The sequence below is a fragment of the Enoplosus armatus genome, chromosome 24 (genome assembly GCF_043641665.1).
Source record: "Enoplosus armatus isolate fEnoArm2 chromosome 24, fEnoArm2.hap1, whole genome shotgun sequence".
Taxonomy (NCBI): Eukaryota; Metazoa; Chordata; class Actinopteri; order Centrarchiformes; family Enoplosidae; genus Enoplosus; species Enoplosus armatus.
Window position 1 is genome coordinate 9076201 of NC_092203.1, and position 19368 is coordinate 9095568.

General features: G+C 45.6%; 2 protein-coding genes across 2 annotated transcripts in view; both read left to right on the forward strand.

Moving 5' to 3' along the window:
• LOC139306508 (microtubule-associated protein 2-like) overlaps positions 1–13022 on the forward strand; it is a 32275-nt gene extending 19253 nt beyond the window's left edge. Inside the window, exons 5-18 of the mRNA XM_070930384.1 lie at positions 16–2814; positions 3027–3224; positions 3391–3528; positions 4418–4473; positions 4646–4663; positions 5094–5279; positions 5390–5507; positions 5721–5771; positions 6567–6877; positions 9261–9353; positions 10016–10108; positions 10629–10710; positions 11020–11132; positions 11236–13022. Of these exons, the coding sequence (XP_070786485.1) occupies positions 16–2814; positions 3027–3224; positions 3391–3528; positions 4418–4473; positions 4646–4663; positions 5094–5279; positions 5390–5507; positions 5721–5771; positions 6567–6877; positions 9261–9353; positions 10016–10108; positions 10629–10710; positions 11020–11132; positions 11236–11445 (4466 nt within the window). The 3' untranslated portion in view covers positions 11446–13022. The remainder of the gene's footprint in view (positions 1–15; positions 2815–3026; positions 3225–3390; positions 3529–4417; positions 4474–4645; positions 4664–5093; positions 5280–5389; positions 5508–5720; positions 5772–6566; positions 6878–9260; positions 9354–10015; positions 10109–10628; positions 10711–11019; positions 11133–11235) is intronic.
• A 1200-nt stretch (positions 13023–14222) lies between these two features.
• The window catches only part of LOC139306702 (protein unc-80 homolog), a 35325-nt gene continuing 30179 nt past the window's right edge, over positions 14223–19368 (forward strand). The window contains exons 1-7 of the mRNA XM_070930649.1: positions 14223–14314; positions 14832–14880; positions 15229–15385; positions 15811–16151; positions 16589–16712; positions 16808–16872; positions 17163–17305. Coding sequence (XP_070786750.1) covers positions 14223–14314; positions 14832–14880; positions 15229–15385; positions 15811–16151; positions 16589–16712; positions 16808–16872; positions 17163–17305 — 971 coding nt within the window. The remainder of the gene's footprint in view (positions 14315–14831; positions 14881–15228; positions 15386–15810; positions 16152–16588; positions 16713–16807; positions 16873–17162; positions 17306–19368) is intronic.

Below are 19368 nucleotides of genomic sequence, written 5' to 3' on the forward strand. Positions count from 1 at the left end.
CCTTCAAACTCACAGCCCAGCCAGAAGAATGTATCAGTAAGGCATCGTGTGAGTCGGCCATGAAAGAAGAAGAACCTCAAGTGGCGTCGCTACCTCAGAAGCAGTCGGTAGTTGAAAGAGAAACAGCTGAAGGCGCAGAGCTCGCCTCGATTGAACCTCCTCGTCCCTCTGTGAAAGAGAAAGAGCTGTCTGACACCTCCTCAATTGAGCAAGGTAACCAAGACAGAAAGGATGTAGCAGAAGAGGCAGCTGAAAGCCACCTGCTTGTAGAATCCAAAGCAAAAGAGGCAGAACAGCCTTTACTGGCAGAGGAGGAGAATATAAAGGAGGAAGCCAAAGGGGAAATTATCTTAGCAAGCAAATCAGGACTTCCTGTGAATGAAAGCAAGGAAAAACCAGGGACGGTTGAGGGGATAAATAAGGACGGCCAAGAGGCCGGCAGTGATATTAGATTGCCAGTGACTGACATTCAAAAAGTGGACCACAGGCAAGAAGCAGTCAAGTCAAGTCCAGAACCTGGGTCAGAGTTGAAAGCCACTTCAGATATTTTTGCAGAACATGAGTCAGGAGCAAAAACCTACTTTGAGACATCCTCAAAAAGCCACGAAGAGGAGTCATCACAAACCCAGAGCTATTACGAACTCAGCACAGCAGCAGAGACAAAGTTAAGTGGGGAAACTGAAAGCATTATGCACAAGCTTGAGGAACAACAGGAGAGAAAAACCAGAACATCCCCTGGTAAGATATCATTAGAACAAAGGAGCCTCTCCCTGAACATTACTGTTGGGTCTGCGGCAGGACAGACAGTGAAGGAAGAGAAGTCAAAGGCCTTCTCAGAAAGCTTGCATCCAATCAGTGGAAGCTTTGATGAATCTGAGGTTTACCCTTCAACACCATCTGTGGAGAGCCAACACCAGTTTCCTCCAGCTGTCTCCATTACCCCTACTACCACTGAATCGTCTGAAGATATCCTCACCAAGGTAGAAACACCGTTACCTTCTGATAAGAACCCATGTTTTGAACATTCAGGCAGCCTCTCGGAGATGTTGGACCTGGCTGGAGCCCTGCCTCGGCCATCAATAGAGAGGAGGGAGCTTGATCACATGAGACGAAAGTCCGTGCCCACCAATGTATCAGCTCTGGTGGGGAGTTCTTTGGCCAAGCTCACCTTGGGAGATCAGACCTCGAGAGTGGTGGGTGGGGAAAGCCAGCTGGAGGACCTGGGCTACTGTGTCTTCAGTGAGTACTCAGGGCCCATGCCGTCTCCTGCTGATGTGCCCAGTCCTGGGGACTCTCCGCACCAGCGTTTCCCTTCTATGGAGAGTGAAGCTGAAGAGGAGCTTGGGACCACGAAAGTTGAAGGTGTACAACAACAAGATCATAAAGGAATTATCCCAGAGATCTCTCAAAAAACTGTGTTTGAAAAGAAAGATGCACCAGTCAAGACTACCCTGATTCTTGAAAAAGCTGTGACAAGTGGAGGAAAACCTGATCGCCTAAGAATCCCAATGACTTCTTCCAAAGACAGACTGACTGAGTTTCGTTTGGAGAGCGGCCTACCTGGTGACATAAAGATCCAAGCAATCCCTGAGGTAGATGTTGAAAAAGACCCATCCAGAGAGGCTTCTCCCATCCCACCAGACAATTCCTTTACGTTCAATCTTACGGAAACTGGATGCAAGGCTCCCCCAAGTCCCACCACCCCCAAGTCCCCAGACGATACACCCTCAGAAGCCCAAGCCACTGGAGAGAAGGCAAGGAAAGATGTCTTACCAGAGGTCAAAGCAGAGAAGGACCCAGAGTCTGAGAGAACTGATAATAAACTGACAGAGTTAGATGAAGAAGTGCAGATCTCTGAGCAGGAGGAATCAGAAGAAAGAACTGATGAACCAGAAATGGCAAACACAGCCATACCTTCAGCATCATCTCAGTCTTTGGGAGAGAGCACAGAAAAAGATGACAAGAAGATTCAAAGTGAGCATGGGGCACCTCCAAAATTAGAAAGAATAGAAAAGCAAGATACCTCAAAAGCTGTTCAGGATTCAAGTACTGAAAAGCCTTTACATGAGAAAGATGTCCAAATCCAGTTACAGCAGGTGACTCTGGATAAATGCTCACCAAAGCCCAAAATATCCTCCCCAGTCATCATTATACCTCAAGCACAAGTTGAGGAAGAGGCAGATGAAGAGGATGATATTGAGATTGCCGAAGAGCCTCAAGAGATGATGGAGGAAGGTGAAGTGACAGATCAAGCAGAGAAGAGTCTAGTCAAAGAAGTTGGGAAGGAAGAGCAAAAGAAAGAGGTGGTAAGGCTGATGGTAGGCGAGCAGATGGTGGAAGAAGATCTTAAGTCTGGAGCAGAAGAATGGAGTCATAGTGCCCAAAACAGTGATGATGGGGAGCCTGCGACAGATAGTTCGCACTTGTCTCCATGCTCTGACCATGATCAACTGGTTGAAGGTGGCAGAGACGAGGGGATGGGAGAAGACAAAGTAGCAGAAGACGCACAACTGAATAGGGATGAACAGAAGAAAGAGGAGGGCGAGGTGGTACAGAAAGACCAAACAGGAGAGCAGAAAGTGGAGGGAGTTGGTTCTGAAGAGGTAGGTGAAGAGAAAGAGGAGAAACCGATGAAAGAAGAGGATGGGGGGGAGGTGAGGATGGGTGAGGAGGTGGAGGAGAAAGACATCGAGATTGGTCAGGAGGTGGTAGAGATCTCTGATGTGCTCTGCCAGACCAGTCAGGCAGCCAACGATGAAACCACGATGGACGTCTCCATCCTAGATACAGACAGTGGCTGGATGGACTCACAAGGTACCCAGAGCTTGTAAAATTGATGAATTAATCACTTGTAAAATAAATGTTTAAGACTTTTAATGTATATCTAACATTTTTTTATACTAAAAACAAGCTAAAACCATGACACTTGTTGCTAGTATATCTTGACATGACTTTTGTACTAAGCTAGCTCCTAGCTCGCTAGGAATGTGGAGAATTAGTCTTCTTTTAATCCCTCTCCACTGCAGACGATGACAAAAGTATCATGACTGAGCAAATCGAAGCCCTTCCTCGAACCCAGAGTCCTACCAGTACACCTGTGGTGGACAGACCCGCTAAACGGGCCCCTGGCAGAGGAAGGGGCCGCCCAGGCCCCACTGAGAGTAAAGTGTTCCGCAAAGTACCCAGCCACCATCCATCAAGAGAGGACATGAAAAAGAAAAAAGGTTCCAATTCTGCATTCAAGAAGTATTGTTTAGCTTGAAACAACTGTACTTTTCCATGAACACTTTTCATACTTACGTAACTTGACTTAAGAACAGATTTGCCTCTCTGCAGTGCATTTAACTGAGGTTTGCATGTTGGTATAATCCTGTCTCTCTTCTTTGCTAGTAGGCGTGAGGAGGGCTGACCAGAATAAGTTGTCAGCCCTCCAAAGTCGTTCTCCATCTCGAAAGAGTGTAGCCAAAGCGGCGGCCAGACATCCTAGGCCTGCTCTGCTTCACGGCTCTGCTAGACGCAAGGCCACAGGTGAACACCAGGAGTCAGTGCTGTGGATAGAGAGAGTGCAACCCAATTTTAATGTACACTCTACACAGATGGGCTTCATATGAACTGAACGTATACGTAAAAATAACTGAAAGATTGAGAAAACGCTGCTAACCAGTTTCCACAAGACTTGACGAATGCAGATTCTTTTAATTTAACAATCAAAGCTGAAGCAACGTAGATTTTGCATTGCTACAAACAATAACAGGTATAACGTTTTGATGACTTTGCTCTCTCTCTATTGATGGCTCTTTGAGGAATCAAGCAGGTGCAATGTAGCTGGCAAACATCATGTGCTGCTGACCATATTTAAAACATCATGTTTGGTCTTTTTTTTATGAGCTCAACTGCTTTGTCTTTTATTTATTTTTGTTCTCATTTTATTCTTGTCAAAAATTGAGTATTTACTCCTGCTTTGCCTCATATTCATGTTTATTTCTGCTCACAGATGCCATTATAAATTGTGATTTAATGTATGAACATAGCTGCTCTGGTTTCATTCTTTTTCTGATCGCTAAATGTCACTTGTATATGTTTGCTGGAAATGGCTGCATGGTGAAGGTCGTGGGTTTAATCAGCTGGTGTGAAAAGGTGTATGAATGTAAAATGACCAAAATGTTGTGATGTGATGCTTCACATGTGTGGAGGGTGTTTCGCTGATCTCTGTCTGTATCTGGATGTGTCTGCTGTTGGAACACAAATGCAGCAAAAACAAAAACAATGCAAAAACAATAATGGTGTCAATTGTTTATGTTTGGACTGTCTATTCAGAGGACGTTATGTGATGTATGTGTGTGTGAAAGTTCACACTCGCAAATGTCTCCCCCTGCTGGTGTACACAGATCATTACAGCAGCACTCTTTCTTTACAGGTATGGAAAGCCATCAGCCCCTCAGTGTGGCCCACCAGTCCAGGGAGAGGACCACTGTAAGTACTATGAGTTTGTCTATTATTTCACTACATAACAACATGCATCATGGGGCTCGTTGTATGCATGACAAACTCGATGTTTTCTTCCTTTTTTCCGTTTCTGCTTGTTGCATGTGTGTCTTTTTATTTCTCTTTTTGTCGTGCATGCCTGCCTCTGTCCATGTGCCAGTCTCGACAGAGGAAATCTGTGAGTATAGAGATCAAATACGAGTACGAGATTGTGCAGTACACAGGCAAAGGGGCTCTCACAAGTTCATCTTTCACCTCTAAGCAGCTCATTTTTCTCAGTCACGTCTACCTCTGTCTAAAAGTTTCATCTTTCCATTCATGTACTTCTACTGTAACAACATCTCACACACATTTGTGTGTGTTGATCATTCAGTATCGTGATTTATAAATTACATCAACCAACTAAAAATAGATGAATTTATAGTGAAACAACAAGACAAGTACTCAGGTGCAAGTCGTGTGTCTCTCCTTTTACATCATGAATGCATGTCATGTCCTCTCCGTCCTGTCTCACGTCTTCATTTCTCCACCTGTTTGTCACCTTCCTGCCTGCACACCATCCTTTCATCCTGCACGCTTTCCTGCCTTTTGTCACCGCCTCGGTCCAGAGCCCCACGAGGGCCGTTCTGTTAAAGATGGCGGTTCAGCGCCGGGGATCCGACCACCCGCCCCCCCGGCCCGGCTCTGCCTGTAGCCTTAAACGGAGCCCTCTGGTGGAGGCGGAGCTCAGAGAGGCTCGCCCCTCCTCTGCATGTGCCCGCCCGTCCCCTCTGCCAAACAAATGGGCAGAGAAGGTAAAATGAAAGGACAACAGGGGTTGATAGGTCGCTGGAACCGATGCCCGTGCACGTTCCATGTGATTGAGCTCGGGTATTGACTCTTCAGTGTGTGTGTGTTCATTCAGGAGAGAGCGTACCGCAGCCCAGAGAAGAGGTCGTCCCTGCCCAGGCCTGCCAAATCTCTGACACGCCACATCCCTGCTGCTGAGCAAGAAGACAACAGCACCCCCTCCCGGCCAACCTGTAAGAAAACACACAATCACATGTCACACAGAACCTTCCAGCTTTTTCCAGCCTCTTTACTCTCTTGCACTTAAACGAATGACTCACCTTAATCTCTTTCTTTTTAATCGTTTTATTAAACTTTAACTCCTACCACCTTCGCCTCCTGCCCTGCTCTTCTCTGCCCCCCATTTCCTTTTCCTCCTTGTCCTTTTTTCCTCTCCCCTCTCAAAGCGTTCCAGTCCAGAGCGGACAGCAGGTCTGGAAGAGCCCCTGGTATGGCAGGTAGACCACCTAGTAGCTCCTGTTAGACCCACTGCACCCTCCTCAACAACATGTGACATCTGATTATTAATTGAAAGTGTTTTTACTTTGGTTTTGTTTGCTTTTAAAACTCCAAGATAAGGACTTTCATCCTGTAAAGAATCATCCATTGATAAACATTCATTCATCTTAGTCACACATTATTCTGAAGGGTGCCTGCAGGTCTCAAAAAGTCTTCTGCCCATTTACACTTAAAGGACCTTTGTTTTTCAGAAAGGAGGTTTTACAAGCTTGTTTATTTAGTTTTGTTCCCAAATTTAATACAAATTTCATTCAAATAAAATGCGTTAAATTTGGCTTCGTCAAACCTGCAGTTACCTTATCAGAGGAACAGGTGGGATTCATAACAACAGGTTGCTACTTCTTGTTCTTATTCAGGACGTTGATGGCTGAAATCCTATTGGTCCATTGCACCAGTATCCCAGCAACAAGCTGCCTGTGTGCTCTCATGCTCCTTGTCAAATATTCTTGTTTGACCTGCGTTGTTTGTTTTGTGGAAACCAACAGGGCAGCGTTGACAGCTCCATCAGTGTTATGTTTCCTTATCATCATCATCATCATCATCATCAGAACCAGATAAAGGATCATACACTCCAATCCATCTGTTGCTCCAATGCTTTTGTCTCTATTTTTGTCTTTCTCTCTTTTCCCCATCTGTCTTTCTTCCTCTTTCTCTTCATCCTGTCTCCAGGAAGGGTTCTTTCGTCTGTCTCCTCTTCATCATTGTAATCCAGTGATATCTCGTCTTCTCAAAAGGTACAGACTCGGCACGTTCCCGATCAGTCCGTAGCGGCGCCTCCACCCCCGGGTCCTCTGCCGTCACACCCGGCACACCCCCGAGCTACTCCTGCCGCACCCCCGGCTCGCGCACACCCGGCAGCCACACCCCCAAGTCCTTCAGCATCCTCCAGGAGAAGAAGGTGGCGGTGATCCGAACACCCCCTAAATCGCCGTCCTCCGCCCAACGGCAGCTGAAGGTTCTCAATCAGCCCCTGCCTGACCTGAAGAATGTAAAGTCCAAGATCGGGTCCACCTCCAACCTGAGGCACCAGCCGAAAGGCGGACAGGTAACGGTTCATAATGTGGTTGATGGAATCCCACCCAGGAGAGAGACATAGATTTACATAGATATGTATTTAACAGACATCATATTTAATGATGTCTGGGTGATGAAGTCCTCCAGACTTTCATGTCATGCAGTTACCTAATTCTGCCACACGGAGGCAGTAAAGCACAAAGTTATGTTGTACACCTTTAAATAAAAAACATTTAATTTGGCTGAAAAGGCTAAATAGTAAGTTGTTCCTTAATATCATCTCTCACTATTTACTGCAAATCAAGCAAGGCTAATACTTATTAAGTTTAACATGATGCAAGAAATAGGAACATAAAAAAGGGGGATTATTTACTCATTTTGACGGAACACAGGAACATCTGTAAATGTGAGGTTTTCTTACTCTCCTTCTTCTTCTCTGTCTCTCTCCGAGTTGTAGAAATGTTGTAAAATGCTGAATTATCCCTCCTCACGTCTTCACTATCACTCACTGTCTGACCTGCCTCTAAACCGCCTGCTGTCACTTCCTCTGACTGTCCTCTCCCTGTCCGCCGTCATCTCCGTCAGTCTGGATGAACCGTCATCAGCTGCCTCCAGACTCTTCCCTTGACTTCCCCTTTGTCTTCCTTCTCATTACCTTTCTCAAATTTCTCCCCGTTGAAGGAGGACGCAAACCAGCTGCACTACAAATCACGTGTCAGATTTAACACAGCTCTCCTCTGAAGAATAGTCCGTCAACCTGCGCAATCATTTGCCCTGGGGACCTGCTTTCATCATCGCTGTGCAGGATTTCCCCTCCAGCTCTGAGTATTAATAATTGCAAGCAGGCAGAATTACTTATTAAACAGTTGTATCAAGGACACAGAATGAAAATATATCACCTCACATCACTTTCTCCTCTTTCGTTTTTTAGGTTTCCAACTAAACAGTCACCTGATCCCCAAAAAGAGCCACACTTAACGCTCTGCCTGTCTTGAACTGAGGAGAATTGCGTGATAACATTTTTAGATAGAGTTGCAAGGTGGCCCAGCTGTGGGGTGTAACAGATGTGTGCTCGACTAATAGACTTAGAGCCAATTTTTAATCACGTAACCGAGGCAACAGACAGTCTTAATATTTCACGGGGTATTACAGAGGTGAGGCTTTTCATTAACCCCAGTGATGTATGGAGGACGAGGCGATTCATTGTCATTTTGCCAGCTCTTCTTCCCTCTTTGGGGAGAAATGTGACATCGGGGCAGAAATTTTTAATGAAGCTGGGTGACGCACGGCTTGGAGGAGCAGCTGCTGTGATACACTAATGTCAGACTGAAGACTTGATGTTTGTACATATGATTATATAATGTCTTATAATACTGTATTCACGTATAGAAAAACATTACATGTGCACTAAAATGCTGTTAAATATGAAAATTGCTTTAACACATTTAGATATTTAAATAAAGCAGTTGTATCATGTATAATATATGGCTGCCACTAACAATTGTAATGATTTAATATGTTTTCTCTATTACTTGAATGAATCATTTATTCCATAAAATGGCAGAAAAAGGGTGAAAAATGCCCATCACACTTTCCCAAAGCTGACATGTTCATGTTGCTTGTTTTGTCTGAACAAAAAAACAAAACCAAAATATTCTGATTAATATTGAATATTAACAGAGGCTGGACCAGTGAAGTTTGAAGGATTTTTGCTTGAAAAAATGATTGATAATCGATCATCAAAATGGCTGTCATTGGGTTTAGTGCAGGTGCATTGTCATTGGTTGACCTTGCAGCTGTCTGTGCTGCAACAGCTGTAGGAGGGACCAGGTTAGTGTAGGGGGGGGAACAAGAAAAAAGAAAAAGCTGAAATGGGACGGTGAGAACAGTGTGTGCAGGTTAGAGGAAGAGCTGTCGAGAGAATCCAGGTCACGTCAGTGCAGACCGCAGACAGAGGCTTGCTGTCAGGGCTCGTGTCTGTGTTTTCCCCTGAACCTCTTTCCCTTTTCTGTTCACCCTCCCTCTGTGTTCACGTTGGCGCAAGCATTTTTTAATTCTTTTTATTGTGCAAGACAACACTGCTGCACCAGGCAGAAATACTCTCATTGGTTGTATTAAACCACGTCAGCTAGGTTAAATATAGTTCTTTATATCTGTATCTCTGTTTGTTTATTTGATTACTTCTTTGTTTGTTTTCCATTTGTAGATTTAAGCAGTCTAAAAATGACTCAGACAGATTCAGTTGTTTTTTTTTTGGCTTTGTCTACTAAGGTTTAAACTGGCCAGTGAGGTTATTACAGAAGAGAAGCTCTGTGAATGTAAATGCATGTAAGGACACGTGGCCTTCTCTCCCCCGCTGATCTTCATGAGGCACATATAGTGTTTTCTTTTTTTGTAACCCGATTTTGTTTTAGGTTGCAATTTTGAACGACAAGCTGGACTTCAGTCATGTTCAATCAAAGTGCGGCTCCAAGGATAATCTGAAGCACTCGCCCAGAGGAGGCAATGTATGTACGCCTTTCTCTTTGCTTTCTCTTTCTCTTTCCAGCTGGAGCTCGACTCTCATGCTACTTTTGTGTGTTCGTCTCCCCATCTGTTTGTCTGCCATCGGTTCGTTTGAGTCAAGCCGAAGAAGGGTTTATTTCCAAAGTGCTGTGCATCCATGTTACTTCTTTGTCCACCAAGAAGTAAAGTTCCCTCCTAAAAGTGATAGTTTTAGTTTGTGCCCTTCATGTATTTATTGTCTTTAGCACATGTACATATAGTGGATGTCGCACTTGGGTATTAAACTCTTTCTAATATGCTTCAGACTGCTGTAACAACTCTATTCAAAACAGGGACAAGTTCAAGACTCGGTGGATTACAGCAGTAAAAGGGCAGCTTCTGCTCTCTGATAAATGCCTTTATCCCTGCATAAAAACTCAATGAACGGCTTCAGTTTGCTCTCTGTGGTCGAGATCAGCTACGACTCAAATGCCCCAGCGCTAAAGTGAGCGCCGACAGATTGATAGGTCGTGGATTTAAAATTGGGACACTTTTATGGGATTATTTTTGGGGCGGGGAGGAGGAGGTGGGCCATTTTTAAGCTCACCCCCTCCCAATCCAGTTTGAGAAGCCCTCGGAGTTCGCTGTTTGTCTTCATAAAAAAAAGTCACTCTTTCATTTCCAGGTCATGATTCCAAGTGTTAAACTGGACTTTAGCCACATTCAGGCTAAATGTGGCTCCCTGGACAAAATCCAGCACGCAGCGGGCGGGGGAAACGTGAGTGACATCCACGCACACACATTCAAAAAGCTTTCTCTCATTTGAACACATCTATACATTTTGTTGTTAAGTTGTCATCTTTATCGACCAAAAACATAGCATGGCGTTTAAATCCTGAATGTAAACACCCCTTTACAGCATGCAGGTTCGTCATCGTGTCATTTTAACAGTGTTTGTACTTCCTCTAATTCATATCACCCATGGACAATAAAGTTTAATTGAAGCACCTGCTCCCTGTAGTGTCACGTAGTGCCTGTGTTCTGTGTTCGTGTGATGTCTGTTGCCGCCTGCTTTCATGTTAACCCCTCTCCAGGGAGCTGACATCATCATCTCTGTGTCTCTTGTGCGGACGAACGCCGACTCACTTAATCCCCAGATTCATGTTGTGTCATCTCATGGCTGATTTATAACTTTTCTTTCCCCACAAAACCTCATATCAGCTTCCTCCTCGCTGCGTCTGTCTACTTTTTGTAGACTCCACTTTTTCTGGTAAAGATATGTTGATATGTGCCCACAGGTCCAAATCCAGACCAAGAAGATCGACCTGAGCCACATCACCGCCAAATGTGGCTCCATGTCCAACATCCACCACAGACCAGGTGCCTGTATAGCCAGTTGTTTTCTGTTATGTGTATTTGTGTCTGTAGACCACATTGAAATAACGAAATAATTCAAAACAAACTAAAAAGGTCTGCTTTAAACTGACTCTTGTGTGTAACAAATATTCAATAAACCATTTGATACAGCGAGCCTGTCTTTGTCTTGCCTCGCAGTGCAACATATGATGACTGAAGTTAGATATTTAGATAAAGCTGCTGTTTGTCCTTCCTGAGTGTTGCTCAGGAGAAGCGCTGGCCTGCAGGCGAGTGATGCCCCGTGGGTTCAATGCCTTTCCTCTCTGTTCCCAGGGGGAGGTCACGTGCGCATTGAGAATGTGAAGCTGGACTTTAAAGATAAGGCCCTTGCCAAGGTCGGCTCCCTGGGCAACACCAGCCACACTCCTGGAGGAGGGAATATTATGGTAAACAAAGAAGCACACAAAGTCTCTGTCGCTGCCAGTTTCTGTAAAAGTAAAGAAAAGAAAAACACCGCCGACTTAAACTCTTTCTTCGCACCCCCTCCAGATCGAGAGCCACAAGCTGACCTTCCGGGAAACGGCTAAAGCTCGGGTGGATCACGGCGCAGAAATCGTCGTCACCCACTCCCCCGGGGTCGAGACGGGAGGCACGTCCCCTCGCCTGTCCTCCTCCGGCAGCATCAACGTCCTGGAGTCTCCCCAGCTCTCCACGCTGGCCCAGGATGTCACCGCTGCCCTGGCCAAGCAGGGCTTATGAGCGGGCTGCCTCTGCTCCGGATACCCTCCAAAATCCACACCATTGCTCCTCTTCCCATCAGTCTCATTCAATCATAAGCATCCAGTGTTCTCCCAAGGTCCTTCACTGCAACATGACCCCCACACACTTGACCCCACAGGTTCTACAGTTGTAGTTGATTGACTGTCTCGTCCGTCGGCGACCCCTCCAGTCCTTCCAGTGCGATTTTAAAAACTGAAATCCAAGATTATTCTTCATTCAGTCCCTTGAAAGGGACACGCCCGGTCACTCTTTATTTGTTTTTCATTCATTTTTTGTTCACTCAAATATGGACTTTTCTGTCTTATTTTAGATGCTGAATGCGGAGTTTGAGTGGATGTGTTTGTCTGAGAAGGCATTTGGCGGTTTTTCGATTGTACAGCGATTTTTAGTGTGAAAAGCATCACATTCCACTTGTATGGGGATAAACTTTAAGGTGAACTCGTACATAATGTCCATTCAGAATTTATGTGGTACTGAATGCAAGATACAGCTACTAGATACTAGACGCTAGTCTTAAAGATACAACAGTGTGGGAGACTTAACATGGCGTGTAACTGTACCTGCAGAAGACTGGCTGATGAGCACGTCTGCTAAAATGTAACATTTTAAGTCGAACGACATGAATTTTTGTTTGTTCGTTGGTTGGTTTTAATCTCATGATTTCCTGATATGTGCTGAATTGTTGGACAAATTGTGTTCTCTTGTTATATTTTCTTTTTATATATATGTCACTGTAGTGGAAGTTGTTCCAGTTTTGTACGTTCCCTGTGGCTGCTCTGGCTTATTAGCATTTAAATGTGGATAACCATTGCAGTTGTGTCGAGTCAAGCGCTAAAAGGCTAGCTTTCCAATAGATTATTTCTTCTCTTTTTGCAAACCAATGGGCTGCTCTTTTTGTTTGGTTTTACTTTAGCTCTGTGATTTTATTAGGCTGCAACAATGCTGTTATGCTGGCATGGCAAATAAATGATAAATAAATTAGATCTATTTGGAGCAATCTTAAACTCAGATCCCTTAAAAGGCCCCTCATGCTCCTGTGACCTTTCTCCTTTTGCAGACACTGGGTTACACAAGGTGTTCGGACGGGCGACGTGCCCAAAGTGTGTTTGAAAGGTGGAAAGTATGAAGCTTTATATGAAAACATTCCATTGAAAGAGCAGCTAGCTGGCCCTTCAGTGTGACTGAACCAGTAACTTTGCAGGAAATGAAAGAAACGACGAAGAAATGAAGAGTGGGAGTAACCCTCGACTTGCAGCTGTTAGAGTTCATTTAAAAAAAAACAAAAAAAAAACAAAACTGTTCTAGCATACTCTGCTCACCATTGTGAAACTCCTCTGCCCCCCCCCCTCTCCTCCTCCCCCGATGTCAGTTACCCCTCCAGTGTTTTTCTGTGCTTCCTATACTCTTGCCTCCCTCCTCCCTCAGCCCCTCTTTGCCTGTGTAAGTGTATTTAAAAGACCATGTAGATGTGTGCACACTTTCCGATGTTTGAGACGTACTGATGACAAATGCTCCTACAGGATGACGACAACAGAAATAAAGAAAATAAAAACTGGTTCACTCTGGTCTCTTGCATTTTCTGTCTAGCATCGAGAATCGAATCTTCTTTTCTAATTTCATGTAGCCTAATTTACCCGCCCTCCGGTAGTCTCTTCTCATCTAACTCAAGGTATGAAAGAAACTTAATAAAACTATTTCCCAAAATGTTGAACTTTTCCTTTAACATTGCTCATGAAAGATGCTGTCCAGTTGCACTATGGGAGTTGTAGGATCCAAGTGATTTGGGAGTTTGACCCACACTACAAGGGACTAAAAGTCAGAATATCTTGGCCTCTGTTGCTTGGATTTCAACCGGCCTTTGTTCTTATTTGTTGATCCTCCAACTTTATGGAAAGGAAATCGCCGGAGTACCCAGTACCAGTATTTAAGTACAATTTAGAGGTACTTGAGTATTTCCTTCTCTGCAACTTTCTAATTCTAATCCACTACATTTAAGATGAGAACATTGTGTTGTTATATTTACTTTGCAAATCAAGATCTGACATGATCAGCGTATAAAACATGATGCATTAGTAACATGTAGAGTAGTTCAAATAGATACCACAAGGAGCCATTCTGCAGAATGATTATTTGTAATACCACATGTACATTTTGCTGAGAATACTTGTGTAGTTTTGCTTTTAAATTTTCAATCTGTTACAGTTACTTTTACTTCTTCCCTCAATGGAAGTGTCGTTGCTTATGGAGTCTTTTCCAGCCCCCACCTTGTCCACCTGGGTTATTAAGCAACCTGTTGATATTCATGGCGGATGATCCCTCCGGTGAATGCACCATCCGGATGCAGTTCAACGTGTGTGTCCAGCAGTTTGTTGCTCCTACAGTGATGCACAGAAGCGGAGGGTTGACGAGCCGCACATCTGGCCCAGCTGCACACTGCGTCTTTAAGCTCCGCCGCCGATAAATTAGCACACCGATCAACTGTCGCTGTCCGGTGAGGGAGGTGCTGAAATCAGAGCGCTCTCTCCATCTCCATCTCCCCCACCCACCCTCCACCCCCCGCTCTCTCTCTCTCTCTCTCTCTCTCTCTCTCTCTCCTTCTCTATATTGCCGCCGACAGACACTTGCAGCCATTTTACGCAGGACGAGCCCAATCATGTCGTGAGGGAAGCTCGCTGGTCACCTGGGCAGAGCCAGCAGCCGCCGCGCGTCCCGGTGGTGGTCGCACACAGGCGGGCGGGCGGGCAGGTCCGGCCAAAATGGTGAAGAGGAAAAGCCTGGACGAGAACGAGCCGGAGTGCGGGAAAGGAATACCGTTCCCCATCCAGACCTTCCTATGGAGGCAAACCAGGTTAGTGTGTGCTTCGGTGGAAATGGATAACAGGTGTTTGCCGTTGCCGAAAACAGGAAGGATGAAGGATCTGACAGCAGCCGAGTCAAAGTGGCCGCCTGGCTGACACGTTTCTACCGAGCAGGCTTCAAAATCTATTTCCTCATTCTGATTCAGCCCGTCAATGGTAACCGAGTGTCAGTCCACTGGTTTCATTGAATGTTTTAAACAAGGGGGGGGGGGGGGGGGAGCTGCGGTTTTTTTTTTTTTTTTTGTTGTTGTTTGTTTTTTGCAAGGTGTTAACTGTGAATGGAGACGCATGCAGATGACATGATGTCACACCTGTAAAGCAAATTAACATAGAAAGTGGGCCAAAGACGAGAGGTGGCCTGTGGATTAGCTGCAGCGAAATGCAGAAATGTCACATAAAGCATGTTTTGTTTGTTAAAGATACAATCTGGCATTGAAGATTTAACAGTAAAACCTGCATTTACCATCTTTCTTATCTCATATGAGCATGTTTTTTTTATATTTTCAGTGCATTTCTGCGGCCAAAGTTGGGAAAACAGTATGAAGCATCTTGTGTGGTAAGTTATTTCATAATGCCATGTGCGAGAAGAGGGAAAATAATCGCTCCCTCCAGAGTAATCTGTTTTTACCTTAATGCACCTGCAAATCTGGTAGGCTCTTGCTTTTACATTTAGCAAATTAGTTTTTCCCCTTGCTTCCTCCTATTACCCAGGAGCCAGACCTTTGGAAACTCGTATCCATAATGACGTTTCTCCAGATCCCTTTGGATCTAAACAGAGCTGCCACTGTCTCTCCCACAGGCATTGCCTTGCTTGGGGCCATGTGGGACATTTAGCTAGTCAAAGAAAGAGGCTTTAGTTCCTGGCTGATGTCTCTTTCCTCCTTCTCTCTGGCTGCCTCCCCAGTCCTTTGAGCGGGTGCTGGTGGAGAACAAGCTCCACGGGCTGTCGCCGGCCCTGTCTGAGGCCATCCAGAGCATCTCCCGCTGGGAGCTCGTCCAGGCAGCCCTGCCTCATGTACTCCACTGCACCTCCATCCTGCTGTCCAACAGGAACAAGCTGGGTGAGGACACATGACACACATTACCACCGCTTAAGGCATCGAGTTGACAGCCTTATCCAGGTTATCGTCATTCAACTAAACACAAAACTGATGTTCTTTCAGTCACACAGCACAGCCTGTCGTTACAGTACATCACAGTTCTGTGATTATCGCAAACAAAGGACAAAATAATTCACGTTTATTTAAATGATATTTCTGGATCATGTCAGCACCTGAATGTACAGAAAGGCAATTGTGGAAATGAACTTAAAGCAACTATTTAAAGCACTGAAATGTATAGAAGCGAAAAACCACCACAACTTTATTTATAAAGCACCATATACCTCCAGTAATACACCCACCCACACACTAGAGCTTAGTTCAGCCCATTCATCACCTCACTAAGCAGCACTCAATATCAACCCCCGACCTCTGACCTCCAACAGGCCACCAGGACAAGCTGGGTGTGGCTGAGACCAAGCTGCTCCACACGCTGCACTGGATGCTGCTGGAAGCTGCCCAGGAGTGCAACCACGAGCCCAGCCTTGGCCACGGCTGGTCTGGGGGCAGCAGCAGCAGCGCCTTCCTCCAGCCCGTGGGGAACCAGGGATCGTCCCCAGGTGCACCCGGCTCTTGCTCCGGGTCTGCCCTAGGAGGGTCGGGGCCCCAGCACAGCGGCTCCCTGCTGGAGGAGGACGAGCACGCCCGTACCAAGCTGTTCCACAAGAGCATGGCCACGGTGGAGCTGTTTGTGTTCCTGTTTGCTCCGCTTATTCATCGGATAAAGGTCTGTACCTGGTGATACGAGTGCGTACAGCCTTGAATAGACTCCAGTATACAGAGTCAATACCATCCGCTGTTACTGTGCAGTTTCAGTCTTTTCTATCGTTCAAAGAAGGACTCTCTGTCAGGGAAATCGTATATATTTGAAAGATTTTTAGCAGCAGTTTCATTCAGCTTCATTCTAATAATATTAATATCCCGACTGGCCCTAATAAAACCCTCAACAACACACACACACACATTCCCAGGGTCACCCTAAGGCTATTGATCTGTGTGTACAAACAGATACAAGAGTCAGATTACGGTACAATGCTCTTGGGATTTCACTGTTTCCCAACTGAACAATAAATTACTGATCAATAGCATTAAATTCATAACATGACAGTATTGGAGAATTTCAAGTCATACAGCTTCTTCTGAATATGTCACTTCTTCTTTTAGGAGTCAGACCTGACCTTCCGATTGGCCAGCGGTCTGGTAATATGGCAGCCAATGTGGGAGCACCGGCAGCCCGACATCCCTGCCTTCACTGCCCTCATCAAACCCGTCAGAAACATCGTGACAGGTGAAAAACTTGCACCCACATAGATCCCTTGGAAGAGTTAATCTACTTGTTTGTTCATAATTAAGACACGTAATCCGCTACGCCTGTCTCAACAGCAAAGAGGAACTCCCCAGTCAACAACCAGTGCAGCCCCTGTGGATCTGGCAACCCGGGTCCCATGGTGAGTGAGCGTTTTCAGCTCAGATCTTATCCGGTTTTGCTTCCCATGTTGATTGAATGTGTTCAGGCAAGAGACTGAGGCTTTGTCCCCTCCCCCTTTCAACATCCCCCTGAGGTTGGCTGCTAATATTCATTAGCACAAGCCACGTGGGGGCATTAGCGTGGTTAGCCAGGGTCACGACAGAAACCTCACTCCCCCCTCAGAGCCTTTAATTATCAGGAACTGTCTGTCTGTCTTTCTGCCTGTTTATGCGTCTACAGTGTCTGCCCGTCTCTCTCTCCCACCCACAGGGCTTCCAGGTGGTCTGCGAAGCCGCCCAATCGGATTCCTCCTCCGCCTCGGCTGGAGAGCAGAGCTGTCGTCGTGGTAACTCAGTCGAGAAAGGTGGCCCTTCCCAACAACCCCCACTGGTCAAAGGCCCTTCCAAGAAAAAGTGAGCGGCGTTAATCAATCAAGCAGTGAGATGGGTAGCGCTCAGTCCTGCACACGTCATTGATTTTTGATTTGAGAGTTATGTTCGAGCGTCAGAGGTGTCATAAAGGGAAAACTTTATTATTACTTTAGTACTTGGTGTGGTGTCACACTTCCCACTAAAACGGTTTGTGCAAAAGTGCTGCGAAGGCTTATAGAATAGCTTGCCTTTTCTGTACTGTGGGGATTAAAAACAAATCCCAATAACTCAAGTCAGATTTATTCATATAGTTTATCTCGGAGGGCTTTACAGTCTGTGCAGAATAGGACACCCTTGATTCAGGGGCTTTGTTCTTCCTCGTGGCGTCTTAAGTGAGTGAAATCATGCAGTGTAACCATATATGACTCATCAGTTTAGATTCATAATGAACAACATATGATTTCACTGCTTTCCCCAAAGCTTTGTACCCAACAAGCCAGCTGTGGGTTGGAGCAGTGCAGAAGTGCAGTGATTTCTAAGTGACCCGCGCTGACACAGAGCTGGTGCCATCATCTTGTTGATGGCTAAACATTTATCCCCGCGGCGGCGTCTGTCGAACACACTGCACAGCACAGCTCGCTCCACTAGCTTGGGAGAGCTAGCGTATATGAATAGCTCCTCCTTCCCCTGTGTAATGTGTTGCTCTAAGCAGTTCTGTCTCCTCAGTCAGCACACACACACACACACACACACACACACACACACACACACACACACACACACACACACACACACAGGAACCTTGTCTTGCTTGAGCATTAGACCCATCTGACATTTGCCCACAAAACCAGGGTAATTATGCTGAAATAATGTGCTACATGTCTAATGCTGGCAGTGTCCCTGGCCTGGCATGACATGGCCTGGCTTGATTTGGTCTGCCCACGGCAAATCTGGCATTGTTCGGCCTTCACTGCCAGACTAAGGCTCAATCTGTGCTCGCTTTGGCACAGACGAGGCAGCTTTGACCGCGATGGTACTGAGAGTCTGATTTTGTTCACAAAAGTTTTGGTTGTCCAAAATCATGTAAAAAAAAAAAGAAAAAGAAGAAATTCCATAAATAGAAATGACGCATCATTCAGACGTCTAATAGCTGCATCCAGTGTTTGTGTACTTGGTGTAAACTGCATGAATGTGACGCGATGTTTTACCAGAAAACACCAGATATGCTGTGCAGAGAGTCCCCAGATTAACACGTCTAAACATTTGCATTCTGCTCGTCCTATGCGGGTGTTTGCTGTTTTTGAGTTTCTCGGGGCTGGTTTGTCATCCTCCTGAATTCCCCGAGCAGTGGGCTGAGGGAGAGATGTGGGAGAGAGGTTGTTAAGCCATCCATTGCTCATCTCAACTCGTTCTGACAGCCAAACAAGTCACTCCAATGCTTCTCGTGATTCCTCTGACAGCCAGCAACTGACTGCAAATCAAAATAAGCCCGAAACCCCCCTCCCCCAAGCTAGTTATATCCTCATACATTCAAACACCAAGGGGTTTTGGAGCAGTCACGTGGTAATGCAGGACGGCAGAGATTTATCCCTATTGTTTCGCAGCACACACTCAACGATGACGGATTAATTGCTTTCTTTAAGTGTTGGTGGTGGGAATTTTAGGCTGGACAGGATGCGAGCAAGGTTAGGGAGGAAAGCAAGTTAGACGTACAGCATCATTTTCACATTTGAGGAGATTTGACCGTGAGATGGAATTTATTTAATACTTTCAAGTAGTTGGATTCCTGCTGTATGGATCTGTATACAGGTGGGGCTGTACAGTTGGTCCACACCAGCTGATTTAAATCCAAGGATCGAATCAAAATAGCCTCCGAATCCACATCTTTTCTATTTCTCCAACAACTCAGAGGTTATATTCGCATCTCCTCCTCTCGTACTCACACCTCTGCACCGCACTGCCCAGATAAAATCATTTCCGCCGTCAGGTCCTCTGATTAATGCAGCTTACTCATCCTGTGGCGCCGCATCGCGAGCACTGCTGATGCTGAGGCAGTTTCCATGGCAACCGCTGGCTGCTGCATCTCTCCTACCGCATGGAGTCGG